Genomic DNA, 20188 nt, shown 5'->3' with positions numbered 1-20188 from the left:
CAGTGTTACACAAAAGGAGTAAGAAACATGTGTAGACTATCTCCAAATTTGGATGGCTTCCTGCCAAAGGTGTAAATGCAAATACTACTGATATAACAAAATGCTCAAAGAGCATTTGGCAGTTCTTAAACATGGACAAGTTACTGCAAAACACTCAGAAAAAAGAAGGAAATAAATTTACCAGCTTGACATAAATACTATACTGATGATCTCAATGATATCAACACAGACACTAAGTTCAAAACCTATCAAGTTTTAGGCTGTTATGATATGAAGGCTTAATTTAAAACATATTTTTAAGATGTTTAGACTTAAAATATGATACGGGACTATGTATCAGATTTAAAAGCAATTTAATCTGCAAACTATAGTACAATTAAAAAATAACACAATAGCCCAGATAATATTGATTATGACATGATTAAACAGCAATGGCCCCGCGCTACTGTTTCACAGGGATGCTCAATTGTATTACACAGGATGTTTAAGCAGAAAGTATCTCTTCCCACAAAAGGAATTTAAAATCATTCCCGGGCCTCTCCGGTGGCGCAGTGGTTGAGCGCTGGGTTGTGAAGCTGCCCGCAGCCTCTGCAGCGCTGGTTTGATCCCGGGCCGCCAGCGAGGGTCCCACATGGCGCACAAACCTCACCTGCCACAAACCTCACCTGCCGCTCGCTGCTCCCCTCAGCAGTGTACCTGGTCAGTCTGCCTGCCCTGCTCCCTGCTCTGGTGAATTCTCTCACCCTCCTGTGCTTCTGACTGTACCCAGTGTTTGTATAAATAAATAAATAAAAATCTTTTAAAAAAAGAAAACAAGCAAGCTGACTTAAAAAAAATAAATCAATAAAAATAAAACCATTCCCCCCACCTCAACTGTCAGATATCATGTTCATGTCAGAAAGTGGCTCAGGTGGGAAAATGTAGAAATGCAGACTCACATTGTCATTTCCATAAACCTAAAATAATAAATGGAAGGTAGTATTTAGTAATACATTGGGAAGGCTATTTTCTTAGTACACTGGACTGCTAAAACAAAAAAATACCACGGCTGGTTTGCTTATAAACAACAGAAGTTTATTTCTTATAGTTGTAGTGTGTTACTCAGGGTGCCAGCATGATAAAGCTCCCTTAAAGGATTTCACTTACTTCCAAATTTTTGCAATGTACTCACGTGGTGGAAGACACTAGGGAGCTCTTTGGAATCTGTTAGAAGGGCACTAATTCCTTAGCTTTCATACTCTAATCACCTCCCAAAGGCTCCACCTTTTAATATGATCACTTTGGGAATTAGGATTTCAATACATGAATTTGGAGGAAAGAAGGGCAACAAACATTCAAATCAGCAGATACCTAAAGAATATACCACAAGCAAGAGCAGATACAAAGAGTAAAGACTACCTACCTTAGCTAGAAATAAAAGCCTGAAGCAAGAAGCAGACATGCTAAGACAGACTAGATAAGCATAAGACACAAATTCAAAGGAATTCTGGACTGTGTAAGAAGATTCAGACCAAAATGATTTGCCTGGCTACAAGTTATTATCAGTCTTCATGGAGAAGCGTGCTGACTGACATCAAAATCCACAGTAGTCTTTATTGCTTGTTGTATACAAATATATAAACTGTACATGGTTCCCATTTTTAGAAAGTAAACTTAGCCACAATCTACAAATCTGTTTTATTATTCACTCAATAAATACTCACAGAATATATAGTGAGATTTTTCCCACAGAATATAATATACCAGGCACACTATTCAAAGCACTACAGATAAAATTATAAAGAAAAGCAAGTGCCTACCTTCAAGGTACAGACTTTGGTAGTATCATGTAGCCTGTCTCCATATTTGTTACCTTTACATTTCAAGTGAAGAACTCTGACAAATACTGGATTCTACATGACTATGACAATAATTTTTTTTGATATATCCATAACTAGGTATAAATCCACTTGATCTATGTTACATAGAACTGAGGAAAAATTATGAGCAACAGTGTGCAATCTCCAAAATGCCAAATGAATGTCAATTTACTGAGCCCATGGCAAACAAATCATAACCCACAAATACCTCTTCAATATTTGCAATCACCCATTCATTTGTAACAAAGTGTAAACTAAAGATTAAAGTGACCCAAAGAGGGGCACATGAGTGAATGATAAAGAATTAATGTCCCAGGCAAATGATTTCTAATACTCTCATCATTCAGGAAGCACACAAAGAACAAAGCAGATTGAAAATTTAGGAATAACTAGAAGAGGGTAGAGCTTTCCCCTCAGTTGGGGCCCAAACATAACTAGAGAAGAATGAGAGTCCATCTCCTGATGGTCAAATTCTATCAAAACTTCTGTCATGATAGAGCACTTAAAAGTCCCCAAGACTCATACAGCTTATTTCCAAAATATATAAAGAACTCTTACAGTTCAATAAAAAGGAGGACAAATAACTCAATTTTTTCAGTGGGTAGAGGATTTAAACAGACATTTCTCCGAAGGAAGATATAAGAATGGTCAATAAGCACATGAAAAAGATACTCAATACCATTGGTCTTTAGGAAAATGAAAATGAAAACCAAAATGAGATATCTCTTCTCATCCACTAGAATGACTAATCAATAAGACAGATAACAACAAATGTTTCAAGAATGAGGAGAGAGCGGAACTCTCACACACCGACTCGTAGAAATGTAAAAAGTTTGGCAGTTTCTTAAATTGTTAAACACAGAATTACCAATCTTACCCAACAATTCCACTTGAAGGTATCTACCATGAATGTTCACAGCAACACTATTCACAACAGTCAAAAAATGGAAGCAACTAAATGACCATCAACTGGTAAATGAATAAACAAAATGTGGTATATCCATACAAAACAATATTATTTGGCAATAAAAAAAGAGCCAAATATTGATACATGCTTTCACATGGATGAACTTTAAAAGCATTATGCTCAATGTTTGAAAAAGCCAGTCACAACTCTCTAAACATACCACAAAAAAACACTGAATTGTATCATTAAAAAAGGTGCATAAATTATACCTTAGTAAATCTGAGATAAGTAAAAAATTTTAAGACTCATACTGCATTTTACTGTGCACTAAAGTGCTTGCCACAGTAACTATCTCAAAACTTTATGAGTTAAGTCACTATTATTATCCCTATTTCATAATAAGATAATTGAGGCATAAACCTAAGTAATTTACCCAAAGTTATAGTGCAAGTAAATGTTAAATCTTGAGGTCTGAACCCAGGGAGTCTGGCTCCAGAGTCAGTGAACAGACAACCATATTAGCTAACCCTCTTACAGAGTCCACAAATAAAATTCTTGGGTAACAATAAGTAACTAAAAATAAAACAATTATAATCATCTTATAAAAGTGGTTCTCAACATTTAGTGTTATGAGAATCAACTCAGGACTTCATAAAATTAAATACACTCTCCAAACTCTAAACTGAGAGGTTCTGACATAGTACAGATAAGGACCAAGAATCCAAACACATCACAAGCACTCTCAGTAAATGTGACACAAAAGGTCTGTGAGTGCACACACACACACACACACATGTTCCTGGAACACAGAACGTATTTGAAATAAGATTAAGTTCTTTTCACTTCTTCATTCATTTGCCTCAGAGAATATGTAGTGAGTTTCTGTGTGGACTCCATTTATTCAAGAAGATTTCTGCCTATCTTATTCTTCTTAAGTAGTTGTGGATATGGCTTAAAGCCATGTTTTAGCAGTAACATGCTGCAATTTTATTATGTTCTCAAGCCTTTACGATTAATGAACTGAAGCCTCACTTATTTTGGAACCAAAGTAGTTAAATAATAGTTTTTCCATTAAATGTAATCAATATGGAAAGTAAAATTAAGTAATTATGAGACTTGAACACGAGCCATCCAAACCTATGTGAAACTAGAGATCAATTTCATAAAACTGACAAATTACTAGAGGCTAACAAGGGTTGAGAAAACAAATTCACAGTGTCAGTAACTCAGGCTAAAGTGAACACAAGCAAAATTTAAAATCTTCCATTCTCTCTTAGTAAGCATGTGTGTGTCATGTTCTCAAACAATAATGTTTAGACTCTTTATCATTATAAAAATGATGTACCATTTTTCATTATTTTCCAATAAAAAGCAGGTCAAATATATATGATTGAATAGATATGAACCTTGTAGCTAGGACTCAAAATTTGAATTCTCTTTTTAAAATGGTAATCTGAAATTCATAAAGAAGAGACAACATTCATACCATGTCTGAGTGTCTCTGAGAAACAGAGATAAATAGGAGATCAAAAGCAGAACTATACAAAAACAGCGGGATAAGATTAAAAGTGCAATTTCTGGCCAAAAAACAACAGAAGACAAACAGTCCCACACAAGCCTCAGACCTCAACAATGTTAACATTAACCTACCTTAATTACGGTTTAACAGTTCTCTAAATCTAATCCTGGAAAATAGATGCCTCCCTACTCCTCTAAACCAAATACAGTATGTGCAATAACAGCAACTATCTTTTTTTGTATCTTCTATGCGTTCACTATTCAAATTACATATACTGGCTCTCTCACATCAAGCCATATAACCAAAGAATTCTCTCCTTCCTCACTCCTCCAAGGTAACCACAGAACAAATGAGTCCCTACAGAGGATCAGATGTGTTGCTACATCTCTTCAAAGCTTGGTTACAGCTCCTCAAAAAACTGCAAGGTTCCCCAAGATCAAAAAAACAAAAAACACAAGAACTAACATAACAGCCTAATCATCACAGAACCTCTTCACAATAGGAGTGCCGGGGCAGAAAATCCTCAGAGATACAGAAAATATTTATCTGAAAGGCATTTAACTGAACATAGGTTAATAAACTTTCAAAATGTACTAGGAACTATAAGAAAAAGACAAAGGTGAATACAAAACTCACTGCTCTCTAATTTTGTTAAGGGGAGCATACAGGGGAGAGACAGAAACACATAATCATTGATTATTTCCAATATTTACTTATTTCAATAAGTAAATAAAGGTAGCAAAGGGAAAAAACAAGTCTTGAAGTTAGACACCCCTGAGTTACCTTCCCGACTCTACAACTTACTGAGTGACCTTGGTCAAGTCGCTTCCTTTGGAGGATATGAAAGAGTCACAAGATGAGATGAAATCTAAACTAGATTTGAAAAATAATCTCAATTGTGCCAAACAAAAGGTGAGAAGGGAGAGGAACTGAAAAGCTAAAAATCTAATTGAAAAAAAAAAAATTCTGAATGTACACAGTTAAGGCCGCCTAAATTACTATCTCTAATACAGGGTACATGACTTCCTATTCAATGTTCTGTTTCCATGAATATGTCCCACACATTCACTGTGCAGAATGGATGCAAAATATTTAAGTTCATAAAGGCAGTAACTATGTTACTCCTTTTTATATTCCAGCACCCAAAAATGTACCAAGCACAAATTAGGTGCTCAACCTAACAAAAAATATTCTGTGGAAAATACAAGCAGGTACTTTCGCTGTCTAAAGTGTGAAAGACATCTGACGGGAAAAAAAAAAAGTATAACTGAAAATAAAATGGCCAAAACAAATTAATGGTAAATCTCAATAAACTGAACAGTGTAAACTCATGGACTCACTTTCTCTCCAAATGGTCCAGTGGTTCTTAACCATAATGCATAGACCAATGATTTTTTTTAAATACATTTGCCTTATAATTACCCTCAACTTCACAATACAGGCATTTGTAAGGGAAAATAAAAAGACAAGGAACGTGTGCAAGTATGTGTACGCAAACTGGGAAGGGAAACGCAAGGCAGGCATGGCTGATTTGAGCACTTCACACATAACTGCCTGCAATGTGCAAACAACCCCACCAACCTTACACACTATTCTACTTACCCTCATCTCCCTCCACCCCCCTCTCCCTCTACCCCATCCCATTTTAGAACCTCTATTAAGTCATGAATGGGGCTAATAAGTTCTCAGCTCTAATTAAAACTTACTCAGGGGCCTCCCTGGTGGCACAAGGGGTTAAGCACCACACTATGAAGCAATCTGCAGCCTCTGCGGCACCATTTCAATCCCCGGCAGCCCAGGGAGCAACCCACACGGCACAGCAGACCTCTCCTGACTCACCCGCTGCTCCCCTCAGCAGTGTGTTTCAGTCAGTCTGTCTGTTTTGCTCCCTGCTCTGCCTCTGGTGAATCCTCTCACCCTCCACACCTCTGGCCTGTACCCCAGCTCTTGTATGCATAAATAAATAAATCTTAAAAAAAAAAAAAAAAAAAAAAAAACCTTATTCAGTTAAGACCAGAGTATTACCACCTTGGTTATGGTGGCAGATTATATTTCTTAAAGATGGTCACAATATCTCCTGTCCTAGAAATTCTTTTAGAACTACAACTTGCCCCTTCACCCCAATAAAGAGGTGAAGCCTAATTCCCCTCCCCTTGTATTTGCTCAGACTTGTAATGCCTGTGACCAACAGAATATAATGGAAGTAATGCTGTGAGACTTTCAAGGCAAGCTCATTCAAGGCCATGCAGCTTCTTCTGTCAGCCCGGACACATACCTTTGGAGCACTGAGCCACCATATAAAAAGCCTAACTACCCTGAGGCGACCAGGTTCTTAAGAAGCCCAGACCACAAGGAGAAGTCAAGTTTAAGTATTCCAGCTATGTTCCTGGCTATATTCCTAGCCAGAATCAATTGTCAAGACATGTGAGTAAAAATGATTCCAGATGTTTCCAGCCCTCAACTATTGGATCATTCCTAGACTTTGAGTCTTTCCAGCTGAGGATTCTGACACCATGAGGTAGAGTCAAGCTATCTCTTCTGCAGCCTGTCTGAATTACTGACCCACAGGACATTAACATAACAAAATGGATGTTTTACACCCCTGAGTTGTAAGGTAGTCTTTTTACACTCAACAGTAATTGAACAGCTTTAGTTTTAAAAGTTACTAGTTACAGATTTATCATTAAAGTCAGAATTAAATGTGGATTCATCTGAAGTCACAGAATTCCCTCTGTTCATCTAAATCAGTTACCAACTGGTCCCTGATCAAGTTGCATTTATCAATTCTACTCTCCTGCTTCATGCATAAAATATGACATTGTCACCTTCCCTCCAGACAGTTTCTTTTTATAAACCCATTACCCTGAAACTTTACCTTCCTGAAATCTCACTCTCCAACTTCCTAACCACATCACTGCTCCCTGGCTTCTAGTCCCCAGAATTCAGAACCTAGTGATTACAATGGCTTAGCCCTCATCACTTAAACTCCAATCTGATGGTAGTTGCTAAGAATTGAGCAAATGAGAAAAACGAAAATCTAAGAGAAAAATGACTCAATTATGATAGTAAAATTCAAATATTACTACAATCTTTTTACAAAAGAACAGACCAGTGAGGTCAATTACTTATGATAGAAAATCCAAAATAATAAATAACGAAACTTACTTTATATGTCTTGAAACCACACTCCATGATTTCTAAAACATATTTCCCTTTCTAAAGACTCAATTTTTTATCTAAATTATGTTACCTTCTCAAAACAGCAACCCAATGACAATATAGGAAAATCAGTAAAAGATATGGCAAGAAGAAATCTGTTTGATGAGAAAATACATCAAGAATAATTCACAATCTCAACTAAAATTACCATTTAAACAATTAACATAACTAGTTCACATCCACTAGCTAAACCAGAACATTAAATTGAGAAGTAATAAAAACATGATAATAAGGTCTAATAAAAGCACAGTAAATTTTACTTTTACACAATTTCTCATTGATAAGTAATCTTTTTTAAATTTATAAAACAAAAAAATTAGGAACATTTCTTATAATTCATGATGCCAAAACATTTTCCTTTAACATAAAGACTCACAATCTAAAGAAAAGGAGGTCATAATACCTGTATCCACTAGAGTAAATACAAACAACTTTTTTAAGGCAAACTGTTAAAGAAACTTCTTACACTTATGAAAGTTCCTAGAGGTAAAAATATACAATCAGCACAAAAACATAGCTAAGTGTATAAGCACAATGGAAAGCTTTTTTATGGCTTCTATTTTGCTAACGTGGTTATAGTTAATGGGAATTGCTGCACAAAATGATTGCTTCCATGAAAAGAACCTTCTTTATTACTAACCAATCAAATTTCATTTTTATTACAGATGTTGGAAAGTTCAAAACCATGATTCATTTATAGAGCATACAAAAATAAGAAAAGTGTTCGAGAATAGAGTAGATCATTTACAAAGCAATAAAAAATTAAAACACGAATTTCTCTTATTGGCAAGGCAAATATTTCTACACAGAAGTGTCTGCAGCTGGATTTGCTGAATCTTATAACTTCTGTCTTTGAACAAAAAATGTGAAGTTTGAATTTAATATCTCATCTCTACTTGATAGCTTCCATCTATCTGATAACTGCTTATCAAGGAGCCTGAAAAATGTTCGGAAGTTTGATGATGTTTAATTTTCACTCAAATATGGAAGGCTTGAGCTAACATTAATAACTCAAAAGTCTTCAGAGAAATAAGACTGACAAATGTTATGGTGCAGTTGCCACCAAAATCTTTCCAGTTCAAAATTAAAAAGCAATTAATTTCAGAGTATGACATGTTAATAAAGCATACAAGAAAATTAAATCTCACATTATGCTTAACTCTGGATTGTTTCAAATTCAGAAAGCAAGCCTTTCAAATGGTCCTAACATCATATTTTAAGTTTCCTAAAAAGCAACAGAACATTGCCTCTAACCACAACACTTTGCCTATAATCTGAAGTATAATTTTGTTTTTGTTTTGCTTCTCCATCTGCCCCTTCAATATCAACTTCACATGTGCACTTAAATATGAGACAAATCATAGGACTAATATGAATGAAAAAAGAATTTCCAGTTCACTAACTTCTTAGCATTTCTTTAGTATCGTCCTCAGTACAGGCAAATTTGCACAATACTGAGTATAAAATCAGAATATCTTTTATTTTCAAGAACAAAAGAATTGAATATATTGTATTTTTTTCAATTACCTATGGCAATTATTACCAATAGATATATTTAATTATGCAGATGTATGAGCTGGATCATTCTCATTCTCAATAAACCTTATCAGCAGCAGTATAACATCTATTTTATAAGAATTAAATCTATATTTTCCACTTATTTGAGCCTCTAGAACCCTTCTGAAATGCCTTTAAAGTCCAGATTCCCCATTACCCATGTGGAAGAAATGGAATTAAAAAAGCACTCTTGCTGGGTCTCCCAAGTGGCACAAGGGGTAAGTCTCAGCTCTATAAAGCTATGGGCAACCCCTGCAGCTCCCTAGCTAGGGAGTTAACCCACATATGACACAGAAGACCTCTCCTGTCTCACCCACTGCTCCTCTCAGCAGTGTATTTCATTCTATCTGCCTGTTCCCCTCTCTGTCTCTGGTGAATCCCACCCCCCTCCCAGCCTACAGGCTACACCCCAGGCCTACACCCCAGCTCTTGTATGCATAAATAAATCTTTAAAAAAAAAAACAAAACACTCTTGCTGACATAAAAACAAAGTTTTTTAACATTGACAGTTTACTGTTTATACTTACTTTTAAGATGCTTACACATGGGTCTCATGGAATCCTCTAAAATTACTTTCCTAGAATGTATTATAAATTAATGCTACTCCTAGAATTAAGTTATTAATAAATTTAAATAATTAAGCACCCATATGCCCAAAATGAGATAAATGAAATATTCTAAGTCTTCTTTTTTAAGCCTTTATATAGTTTACTGAGCTGCTAAATAAAGAACAGAAAAGATATTGTCCTGATTTCAAAAGATTAATAATTACAGTATGATGAAATTAACCAATATGCTTAAAATACACCAAGGCATTGGTGAATAAGATCATTCAGAAAAGATGGTATAGGAGCTAATAAAAATAAAGACACTTTGGACATTTTCTGCTGTCCAAAATGATTGTAATGGGATAAATTACAAATGTAACATCCTTAAAGGCTCTTAGGCAATAAAAGTAATTATAGAAACTTGAACATTTATTATGTACCACCCTACACTAGGTACTTAATACATATTTCATATTATAATTTTACAAGTAAGGAAACTGTGGCCTAGAAAAGTCTACACAAGATCGCAGAAAAAGTAAGGCAGAGCTGAACTTAGAACTCAGTTTTTTCTGACTCCAACTTACTGTCTCATTCCTAACCTTTATACTCTATCACCTATGGAGCTTCAATTTCTTCTACATAAAACAGTAACACATATCTAAAAAGTTCAGTGTTAATATCAGTAATTATGTAAGTAATCATCAAGTACATGGCTTAGAAATACTTAATCATTATAAGTAACCCGATATTTATCAGCTAAGATTTTAAGGCTAAAATTTTTCAGTGATACCTAATAAATAGTACTCCCCTGAAAAGACAAGGGATATAAAGATACATATGGCTAGAGCTTCCCAAATACATAATCTTGAAAAAAAAAATCTTATAAAAAAGTTATAGAAATAATTTTAATATTGCAATAACTATTTATTGATGTTTTGTATTATTGACTTATATATCATATTTATAAGGAGCTTTAAAAAGCTTTACCAAACTTGTATCTGTACACAGGAAATTAGAGTCAAAATTCAGTACAAGAAAAAAACTGAGAGGTAAACAGTTAAAATTAATAATAAATATTGCTGAGTGCTTACTATGCACAAGACACAATGACAAGCATTTTATCTTTTTTCATTTAATCTTTAAATACTCTATAATTATCTTCACCATTTTGCAAGTGATTTTTAAAAGGCCAGTAATTTGCCCAAGATCATACAATTAGACTCTCACATCAATGTTCACAGAATTTTCTAAAACATGGTAAAGGAAGTGATAAAGACTGCAGATTCCTGGGCATCCCTGGTGGCGCAGCGGTTGAGCGCTGGGCTGCGAAGCTGCGCACAGCCTCTGCAGCGCCAGTTCAATCCCCAGCTGCTCCCCGGCCACCAGAGGAGGGTCCCACATGGCGAACAGACCTCTCCTGCCGCCCACTGCTCCCCTCAGCAGTGTACTTCGGTCCTTCTGCCTGTTCTGCCCCCTGCTCTGGCTCTGGTGAATTCTCTCACCCTTCCGCACTTCTGACTCTACCCAGTGCTTGTATAAATAAATAAATAGAATTTTTTTTAATAGAGGCACGTTTTATTTGTTTGTTTGTTTGTTTGTTTATACATGCACTGGGTACAGTCAGAAGCGCAGGAGGGTAAGAGAATTCACCAGAGCCAGAGCTGGGAGCAGAGCAGGCAGAAGGACCCAAGTACACTGCTGAGGGGAGCAGCGGGTGGCAGGAGAGGTCTGCGTGCCATGTGGGACCCTCCTCCGGAGGCCGGGGAGCAGCCGGGGATCGAACCAGCGCCGCAGAGGCCGCGGGCAGCTTCGCAACCCAGCGCTGTGCCACCAGGGAGGTCCTAAATAAATAAATCTTTAAAAAAAAAGACTGCAGATTCCTGCTAACCAATGCAAGTGCACCTCTCTCTCCTTTTGTGTGTATCTGGCAACACTGTGGAGCTCTCAAGCCTGAAGCCACTCCTGGGACAGTGATGGGCCAATGAGTCAGGTGTCCATCACAGAATTCCACTCTTTTGACTAGAGTGACTGCTCCAAATGTGGTCACATGACCCAAATGGGGTTACTCAATCCTCCCCTATTTATTTATAGATTATAAATATATATTTATAACCAAATGACGGTTAAAAAAAGTTTAACCAAAAACTCAAGTAATTTAATAGAAAATCTTGTCATTAAAAAAATAGCAAGTGAGGCCTCCCTGGTGGCTGAGGGGTTAAGCACTGCACTATGAAGCAATCCACAGCCTCTGCAACATGAGTTCGATCCCTGGCCGGCAAGAGAGCAATCCGCATGGCACAGCAGACCTCTCCTATCTCGACTGCTGCTCCCCTCAGCAGTGTATTTCAGTCAGTCTGCCTGTTCTGTTCCCCACTCTGTCTCTGGTGAATCCTCTCACCCCCAGCATCTCTGGCCTGTACCCCAGCTCTTGTATGCATAAATCAATCTTAAAAAAAAAAAAAGCAAGTGAAAACTTAAAATACATCAGCTGTTATAAAAGATTTTCAAAATATTTATTAGCCATAACTATTTTTATCCTCCTTGGAAAGTTTAAATCCAGCATATTATTATCTAAAGATTAAAGACATTAATTCAAACTCATAATTTACCATTCCCTTCCATATTACCAAGTAAAAAGAACAGCTCAAAATCTTCCGTTTTAAGAAATTCATCCAAAGGTAAGTACTCAATAGCTACAAAAATATGTATATGCAAGCACTGTTTACATCAGAAAAATCACAAACTACAACTACTAGAATTCCTTTTCTACCCCATAGGAGTAGGGGGAGGTACAAGGGATAGTCTGTAGCAGGCAACTGTGGTATTAGCTATTTTGTAGCATATAAACACCTTCTCCCAGTTATTCAAAACACCAATCTAGGCAATGCTCAGAAGGAAATCTGCTGATGTAATAAAGTATCTAATCAGTTGACTTTACATTAATCAAAAGGGAAATAATCCTGATGGGTCTGACAATCAGTTGATAATCCTTTCCCAGAGAGCCTGAAATCAGACACTGCAAGGAGCCCCTGCTGCACACGTTCTCTCTTCCTCCTGGACCACCCCTGCTGGCTCTCTGCCTTCTGTGGACTTGGCACTTACCTGGCCAACCCCCACAGTATAAGTCAAGTTCATGTGTATGTGAATGTGCACACAGATAAAAGAGAGCACTAGAATACAGATGCTACAGCTTCTGTTTGTTTGAATTGATTAATCCAGCACCTTAAGTATCCATCAGAACTATAAAAGTAAATTATAGTTTCTTCATTACAAGGAAAACAATGCAGCCATTTAAAACTGATGATGTAGAACTCCATTCATAAACATGGAAAAAGACCCCAATGTTATATGACAAAAGATTACCCAAAAAAAAAAAAAATGCATATAGCATATGTACGCCAACTTCTTTTTTTAATTTAGGATGAGAAAATGATAGCATTGTTCACCAAAGTTACTAATATGAGTTTAAAGTTTTAATCTGACCATTATGATTTTAGGTGATTTTTACTTTATTCCTTATATTCTTATAGGCTATTTTCATCTTCTACAATGACATATATTCTCATTAATCAGGAAAAAATAAATAAACCTTTCTCATTTGACAGGAAAAATGTCTGGTTGATCTCCAGGTTAAAATTGTGCCCAGGGTTTTTTAAAGGACAAAGAGATACAATCCAAGAAAAGTGGGTATTTCAGGCAGAAAGCAACATGAGACAAAGATGGACACCACAAGAAGTTTAAAAAGGCAAGAGTTCAAGAAAATATGTGACAAGAGAGGCTGGAGAGAGAGACTTGGACTAACTTATGGTGGGTCTTATCCCTCATGCTATCTATTGACTGTGGGTAACCAATAAAGGTGTTAAAACAAAAGGAGTCACATGGTCACATGAGCATTTTAGAAAAATAAAAATAATACAAAACCCAAGGAGGCTTGCAGTGTGAAGGCAACACTATTGGAAGGCGGCCAGGCTGGAAGCAAGAAAACCAATTCAGAGACTACTACACTAATACAAAGTCCTGGATTGAAGGTAATAGCAGCAGAGATGGAGAGAATATGCCATTGAACTTGATGGGGGAATACAATGGTACTAGACACAGAAGTGGTTTACTTAAACTAGGGAGTTCAGAGAAGGCTTCCAAAAAGGGTGTCCTTGTGAATAAGACTCTCAAGAAGAGCCCTTCATGAATATCAAAGACAAATGCAAGATTCCTTTAAATGTTTCCAAGAGAAATATCAAAGTATATTTGTTCATGCCCAAAGAAAAGACAAATAACGACGACACTGGTTAGTGTACTAAAAATCAGAGTTTTCAGCTACAAAACAGACTCACAACTATTAAGTAATAATAGGACTATGTAGACACATATCTCTTGCGGTTGACTTCGTCCAAGAAAAGCATATTACTGCCAGAAATAGAATACTCTAAACAGTGTTGGATTTCAGTCACACTTAAAAGTCACTTACAAGTCAAATACACATAGTTTCATACAGATTATTCTAGCTGCCCTCTTATCGCTGCTTTCCAAAATGCAATCTTTTAAATTTTTTAAATTACAATCATTTAAATTACATATGCTCATTATAACATTTCACACAATTCAGAAATGTAGTTCCTATACCCTCCATCAAAATCCTATCCTCTTTACCCTGTAATTATTAAAAATTTTTGAATCCCTGCTTTTCTTTGTTTATATAAACATGCCTACATAAGGTTTATTTAACAACAGTGGGTTCATACTAAATATATATATATATCACTCTATAACTTGTGATCATAGATTAACAGGTTTCAATATCTTCATTTTTAGTATTTGCAATAATGTGGACATGTCATAATTTGATATATTTGGGGACATTTCTGTCTTTTGCTCTTACAAATAATGCTATAGTTAATATTGTTATATTGTTATATATTTCTTTAGATATTGTTCCTTACAGATCTATCAAATAAATCCCCTGAGGAACAATTTCTGGATGAAAGAATGGTATTTAAAAAATAAATAAAAAATAAAAAATATTGCTATATTGTTTCCAAAAAGTAATAATAACTTACAGCCTCATCTATAGTTTGAGAGTGCTTCCCCCAGGCCCTTTATGGTATGAGAAATTATCATATTCATTTTTGCTTATCTGACTAGGTGGGAAAGTAATCTATTGTACATGTTCTTTGTCCATTTGCATTTTCCCTTTCGTGGACTGCCTGTTCCTATCTCTTCCCTTGATTCTGTTCAGTTGTCTTTTCTAATTAATTTGCAGAAATTTGGGCCTTTCATCATAGAAAGTTTTTTATATTTGTCTCCAATCTCCAATTAAATCATTCAATTTTTCCTCCCATGAATTCTGGATTCTATAACTTGCTTAGGCCTCATCTGATAATTAAGATTATTAAAATAATATCTGTATTTTCTCCTAATTACTATAATTTGGATTTTGTTCTGACTTTATATCCAGATCTTTAATTCATCTGAAATGTATAACTTAGTATCCCAACACCATTTATTGAATTATCCATTTTTAAATGCCTCCTCCTTAGATAGCTAAGATGACAGGTAAAATTCCAAATTTATTCAATGTTTACTCATTATTAAATATAGGAATACTGAATATTATTCAATATATGAATTTTTGGGGCCTCCTTGGTGGCACAGGGTGTTAAAGACAGTGCTATGAAGCTATCCCCAGCCAGGAAGCAATTAACACAGCTCAGCAGACCTCTCCTACTTTGCCTGCTGCTCCCCTCAGCAGTGTATGAGTAAATCTGCCTGTTCTGCTCTCCACTCTCTCTGGTGAATCCTCTCACCAACCCCCGCCCCATACACACCTCTAGCCTGTACCCCAGTTCTTATATGCATAATTAAATAAATCTTTAAAAATATATACATGAATTTTAAAATTCATACATTGGGACACAAGCATCAACTATACCAATATAATGTAAAATGGTTGTTTTTCTTAAACATAGCAGAAACCTAAATTAAATCAATGATCTAACTATATAAGCCTAAGCCTTTTTTTCCCAACATAAAAGGTAAAAATAGAGGGCCTCCCGGTGGCGCAGCGGTTGAGCGCTGGGTTGCGAAGCTGCCCGCAGCCTATGCAGTGCCGGTTCGATCCCGGCTGCTGCTCCCCGACACCGGAGGAGGGTCCCACATGGTGCGCAGACCTCTCCTGCCTCCGGCTGCTCCCCTCAGCAGTGTACTTCGGTCCTTCTGCCTGCTCTGCTCCCCGCTCTGGCTCTGGTGAATTCTCTCACCCTCCCGCGCTTCTGACTGTACCAAGTGCTTGTATAAATAAATAAAAAATAAATCTTAGAAAAAAAGGTAAAAATAGAATTAACCACAGTTTGAAATATCAAAATTACTCATTGAGTGAGATCACAAACATTTACTGAGCACCAACTGACAAGGGCTCCCTGCTGTCATGAAGCTTGTAGTCTAGCTTTCATGAAGCTTCTAGAAAACAATGTATCTAGGAACGAGAGAAATGTGTGTTCACACCAAGACAATGTAATGAAAAACATTCTAGTAAAATTTATGATACATTCAGTACTTTCCATTTCCAAAATACTACCTTATTTCCAATGCACCTATTTATCCAAGTGACTGTCTCTTTACTGTACTCATACAGAAAACACTGTCAGAAAGTTAAGACTATTTACAGACTAACTTATTATCCATCATGACCTATACCTAAAATATGTATTGTAGTCTCACTTTCTCAATTATTTCACTACAATAAATAGGAACCTCAATAGCAAAACATATTATAAACTTAACGATCAATCACACAGTCCGTCCATCAGATCAAAGGTGTTTCGACAACCCAAGTGCCCAAGGACAGATGACTGGATTAAGATATGGTATATATACACAATGGAATACTACTCAGCTATGAAAAAACTTGCCACTTGCCACAGCAAAGATAGAACTGGAGGGGATAAAGCTAAGCGAATTAAGTGAGAAGGAAAACAAAAACAAAATAAAAAAAACCACAAATGCTGAATAGTTTCAAGTACATACGGAATGTAGAGAAATGAAACAAAGGGTCATATAAAACTAAACCTATAACAAACCCTAGAAATCTGACTGTAGAAGCAAGGCTAGCAGGGGGACAGAGGTTTGGTGGAGAGCAAAGTGAAGGAAGCACAATGAACTATGATAAAGAACTATGGGTGTTTTGGTGGTGAATGTGGGTGTGATCTGAAAGGGTGTGATCCTCCACACCCTACTCTGAAAGGGTGTGATCCTCCACCTCTGAATGACACAGAGTTTACACCAAAAATAAAAAAATAAAAGCTGCTTCGAAAAAGGACATGCAGGGCCTCCCTGGTGGCGCAAGGGGTTAAAGCACAGAACTATGAAGCTATCTGCAGCCTCTACAGCATGAGTTCAATCCCCAGCCTGCCAGAGAGCTACCCACATGGCGCAGCAGACCTCTCCTGTGTCGCCCGCTGCTCCCCTCAGCAGTGTATTTCAGTCAGTCTTCCTGTTCTGCTCCCCACTTTGTCTCTGGTGAATCCTCTTTCCCCCCACACCTCTGGTCTGTACCCCAGTTCTTGTATGCATGAATAAATAAATCTTTAAAAAAAAAAAAAGAAAGAAAAAGGACATGCAGTGTTAAAGATTTCAATAAACCCTAGAGACTTAGCAGTATTGTATTACTTGAAAGCAAAAACTTCGGTGGCCCCTCAATGACAACAGCTAACAGGGGCGACTCATTACCGACAAGTCACCTTAAACTTCAAGTCCCGCGACAGAAGCGGCCTCACTCTAGTTCTGAAGCTTCCTGCGGCCACGCCCCCCTCAATTCCAACCCACCGCCTCCTCCACGCACCCCAGTCCCTAGCGCCCCAACCCAGGAGACTCCCGCCGCTGCGGCATGACCTTGGCCAAGAATCCAACTCTCAACTGAGCCTCCTACTGTGCCGGCCTCCATCCCGAGGCCTGCGTTCGGCATCTAAGGCCACAAGGTTAGGGAGGCTGGAAGGAGCAGCAACCCTGGACCCCAGGCTGCTCCTGCCGCCCCGGCCCCGGCCCCGGCCCCGGCCCCGGCCCCGGCCCGCCGCGCGCAGCCACCAAGCGCGCTACCTGCGATCTGGGAGACGAAGGCTTCCGCCACCAGAGACATGTCGGCGGGGCGGCCCTGACCCGCGGCTGCCGCTGCCGGCGCTTCTCAGCGGGCTCCTCCGCGACCCCGGCGGCTCCGGGATCCGAACAGGCTTGGACTGGGCTGAGACTCACACTTGCAAAGCCCACTCCCCGGCCACGGCGGCGGCGGCGAGGACCCCAAGGTTACCGCCAGGCCTGGGCAGGAACTTCCGGCGCAGCCGCCGCGGCGCACGGGCCCTTCCGCCGGCCCCGCCCCCGCCTCCCGGCGCGCCGGCCTCCGCGTTCCGCGCCGTGGGGCGCGATTGGCGGAGGGCTGGGGTGTGCGGGGTTGGGGTGCCTGGTTCGCCCCGCCAGCCTCCAGCCTCCAACCTCCAGGCTCCAGGGCGGGCGGTTGCAAGTCCGAAGGTTTTCGCACCCTTTCTGTAAGCGGGGATGTTGTAAACACGTAACATTTCTAAGTGCATTCTGGATACCTGGCACTTTTCAAGATATATACAGCCTTGTATACATACAAGATAAATTCAACAACCCAAAGAGATGATTTTGTCACTGCCCTTTTACATAAAGGAAACAGGGTTAAAGAGTTTCATCTGCCCGCTTCGGGAGTCACTCAGGCCCACATTCAAACTTGGGTTCATTTCCTCTGTCCCACTACTACCCTGGTAGGTTGATTGGAACTCAGTGTTTAGTGTTTACTTTATTCAGACAAGCTTACCCCGGGAGGAGGCGTGAGCGTCGCTGAAGCAGGGATGGTTTACCGTTTGACTCTGTAGACCCGCACTGAAGCTTACCTCGGGGCGTAAGATACTTGAGTTTCACATACTTCTCCCCTTTGGGGCATGAGAGGAGCAGGAAAAGGAGACACTAAATCCTATAAGTGACTTTTTAATCACTTACCCTAATAATTTCTTAAATTACATATACACAATTAAAGAAAATTGTGTACCTATATACACAGTTGTGTATATTGTGTACCTATATACACAATTAAAGAAAAACCAGACTATGTTACAGAGGCACAAAGAAGTAGCAGTGATACAGACTTCAGAGATCATCTGGTAATGAGAAACAGGCTCAGAGAGATGGTGACTCTTTTTCAATCACACAGTAAATCAAAATGATAGCTTACTAAGTTTTTAAAAAGGAAACCTGGTGTTCTAAGAACTACTGCCCATGACAGTTAGGAAGCTATGTCTCCTTTCTGTGTGCTTCCATCTCTTTCTAAGCCTAAGTTTATTGTTCATATGTCTGCTTCCTTGACTAGTGTTAGTTTCATAACAGTTTAGTACAAACTACGTGCCTTACAACAACAGAAACTTACTATCTCATAGTTCTAGAGGCTAACAGTCCAAAGTGAAGGTGGACAGGGGTATGCTGTAGGAACAAACTCTCTGACTCTTTGTAGCTTCTGGAGCTTGCCAACAATCTTTAGCCTTCCTTGCCTTGTGGATGCATCACTCAAATCTCTGCCTCCATCACTCGTGGCATTGTCCATATGCATGTATTTGTCCAAATTTCTTCTTGTATGGCCACCAGCTATTGGATTGGGGTCCACCCTAGTTCATTTTTTTTTTTTAAGATTTATTTATTTATTTATACAAGCACTGGGTACAGTCAGAAGCACAGGAGGGTGAGAGAATTCACCAGAGCCAGAGCGGGGAGCAGAGCAGGCAGAGGGCCCGAAGTACACTGCTGAGGGGAGCAGCGGGCTGCAGGAGAGGTCTGCCCGCCATGTGGGACCCTCCTCCGGTGGCCGGGGAGCAGCCAGGGACCGAACCGGCGCTGCAGAGGCTGCGGGCAGCTTCGCAACCCAGCGCTCAACCGCTGCGCCACTGGGGAGGCCCACCCTAGTTCATTTTTAACTCGACTTGGTTTCATCTTCAAAGACATATTTCTAAATAAAGTCACATTCATAGTTGTTAGGAACTTGAACATACCTTGGGCCTGGGGGAGACTAATTCTACCCACTCTGCCAGATCGTAAATATTTTTAAGGTAAGTCCCTTCAGAATTTGCATCAGCCTCAGAACATAGGAAACTTCTTTAAGTTTAAATTTACCCCAAAATTTATGTCAACATAAACATAGCAGTGTTTTAGGAAGTAGCATCTTCTCACTAGCTAAGACTCAGAGGTGACTAGAGGCTATGGGATTGCACAAATTCATGGAGGATTGGCTTTTTCTTGTTCTTGCTAAGGGAGTTAACACTGATAGTAAAAAATATATACTGTGGCCAGTTTCCACCTCCTCATCCCATGGGTGATACTGACCAAGAAAAATGAACTGTTCTGGTGTTTTGGTATCAACCAAAAGAAAAGCTTTCAGTTCCTATCTTTTTTTTAAAAAAAAAAATATTTATTTATTTATGCATACAAGAACTGGGGAACAGGCCAGAGATGTGGGGGGTGAGAGGATCCACCAGAGACAGAGTGGGGAACACAACAGGCAGACTGACTGCAATACACTGCTGAG

General features: G+C 38.6%; 1 protein-coding gene across 2 annotated transcripts in view; it reads right to left on the bottom strand.

Annotated features, from left to right (window-relative positions):
- Nucleotides 1–17920, bottom strand: part of MTX2 (metaxin 2) — a 62261-nt gene extending 44341 nt beyond the window's left edge. Inside the window, exon 1 of one of the 2 annotated variants that reach the window (XM_037523596.2) lies at nt 17698–17920. In XM_037523596.2, coding sequence (XP_037379493.1) covers nt 17698–17737 — 40 coding nt within the window. In that variant the 5' untranslated portion in view covers nt 17738–17920. Of the gene's footprint in view, nt 1–7160; nt 7237–17697 lie in introns of those variants that run through there. The other variant, XM_037523597.2, reaches the window with a different exon arrangement.
- Nucleotides 17921–20188: the final 2268 nt, after the last annotated feature.

Source organism: Talpa occidentalis, unplaced genomic scaffold (genome assembly GCF_014898055.3).
Source record: "Talpa occidentalis isolate TD23 unplaced genomic scaffold, MPIMG_talOcc4v2.1 talOcc4.3, whole genome shotgun sequence".
Lineage (NCBI taxonomy): Eukaryota > Metazoa > Chordata > Mammalia > Eulipotyphla > Talpidae > Talpa > Talpa occidentalis.
Note: the sequence above shows the minus strand (reverse complement) of the source record. Positions and strands in the feature narration are given on the sequence as shown.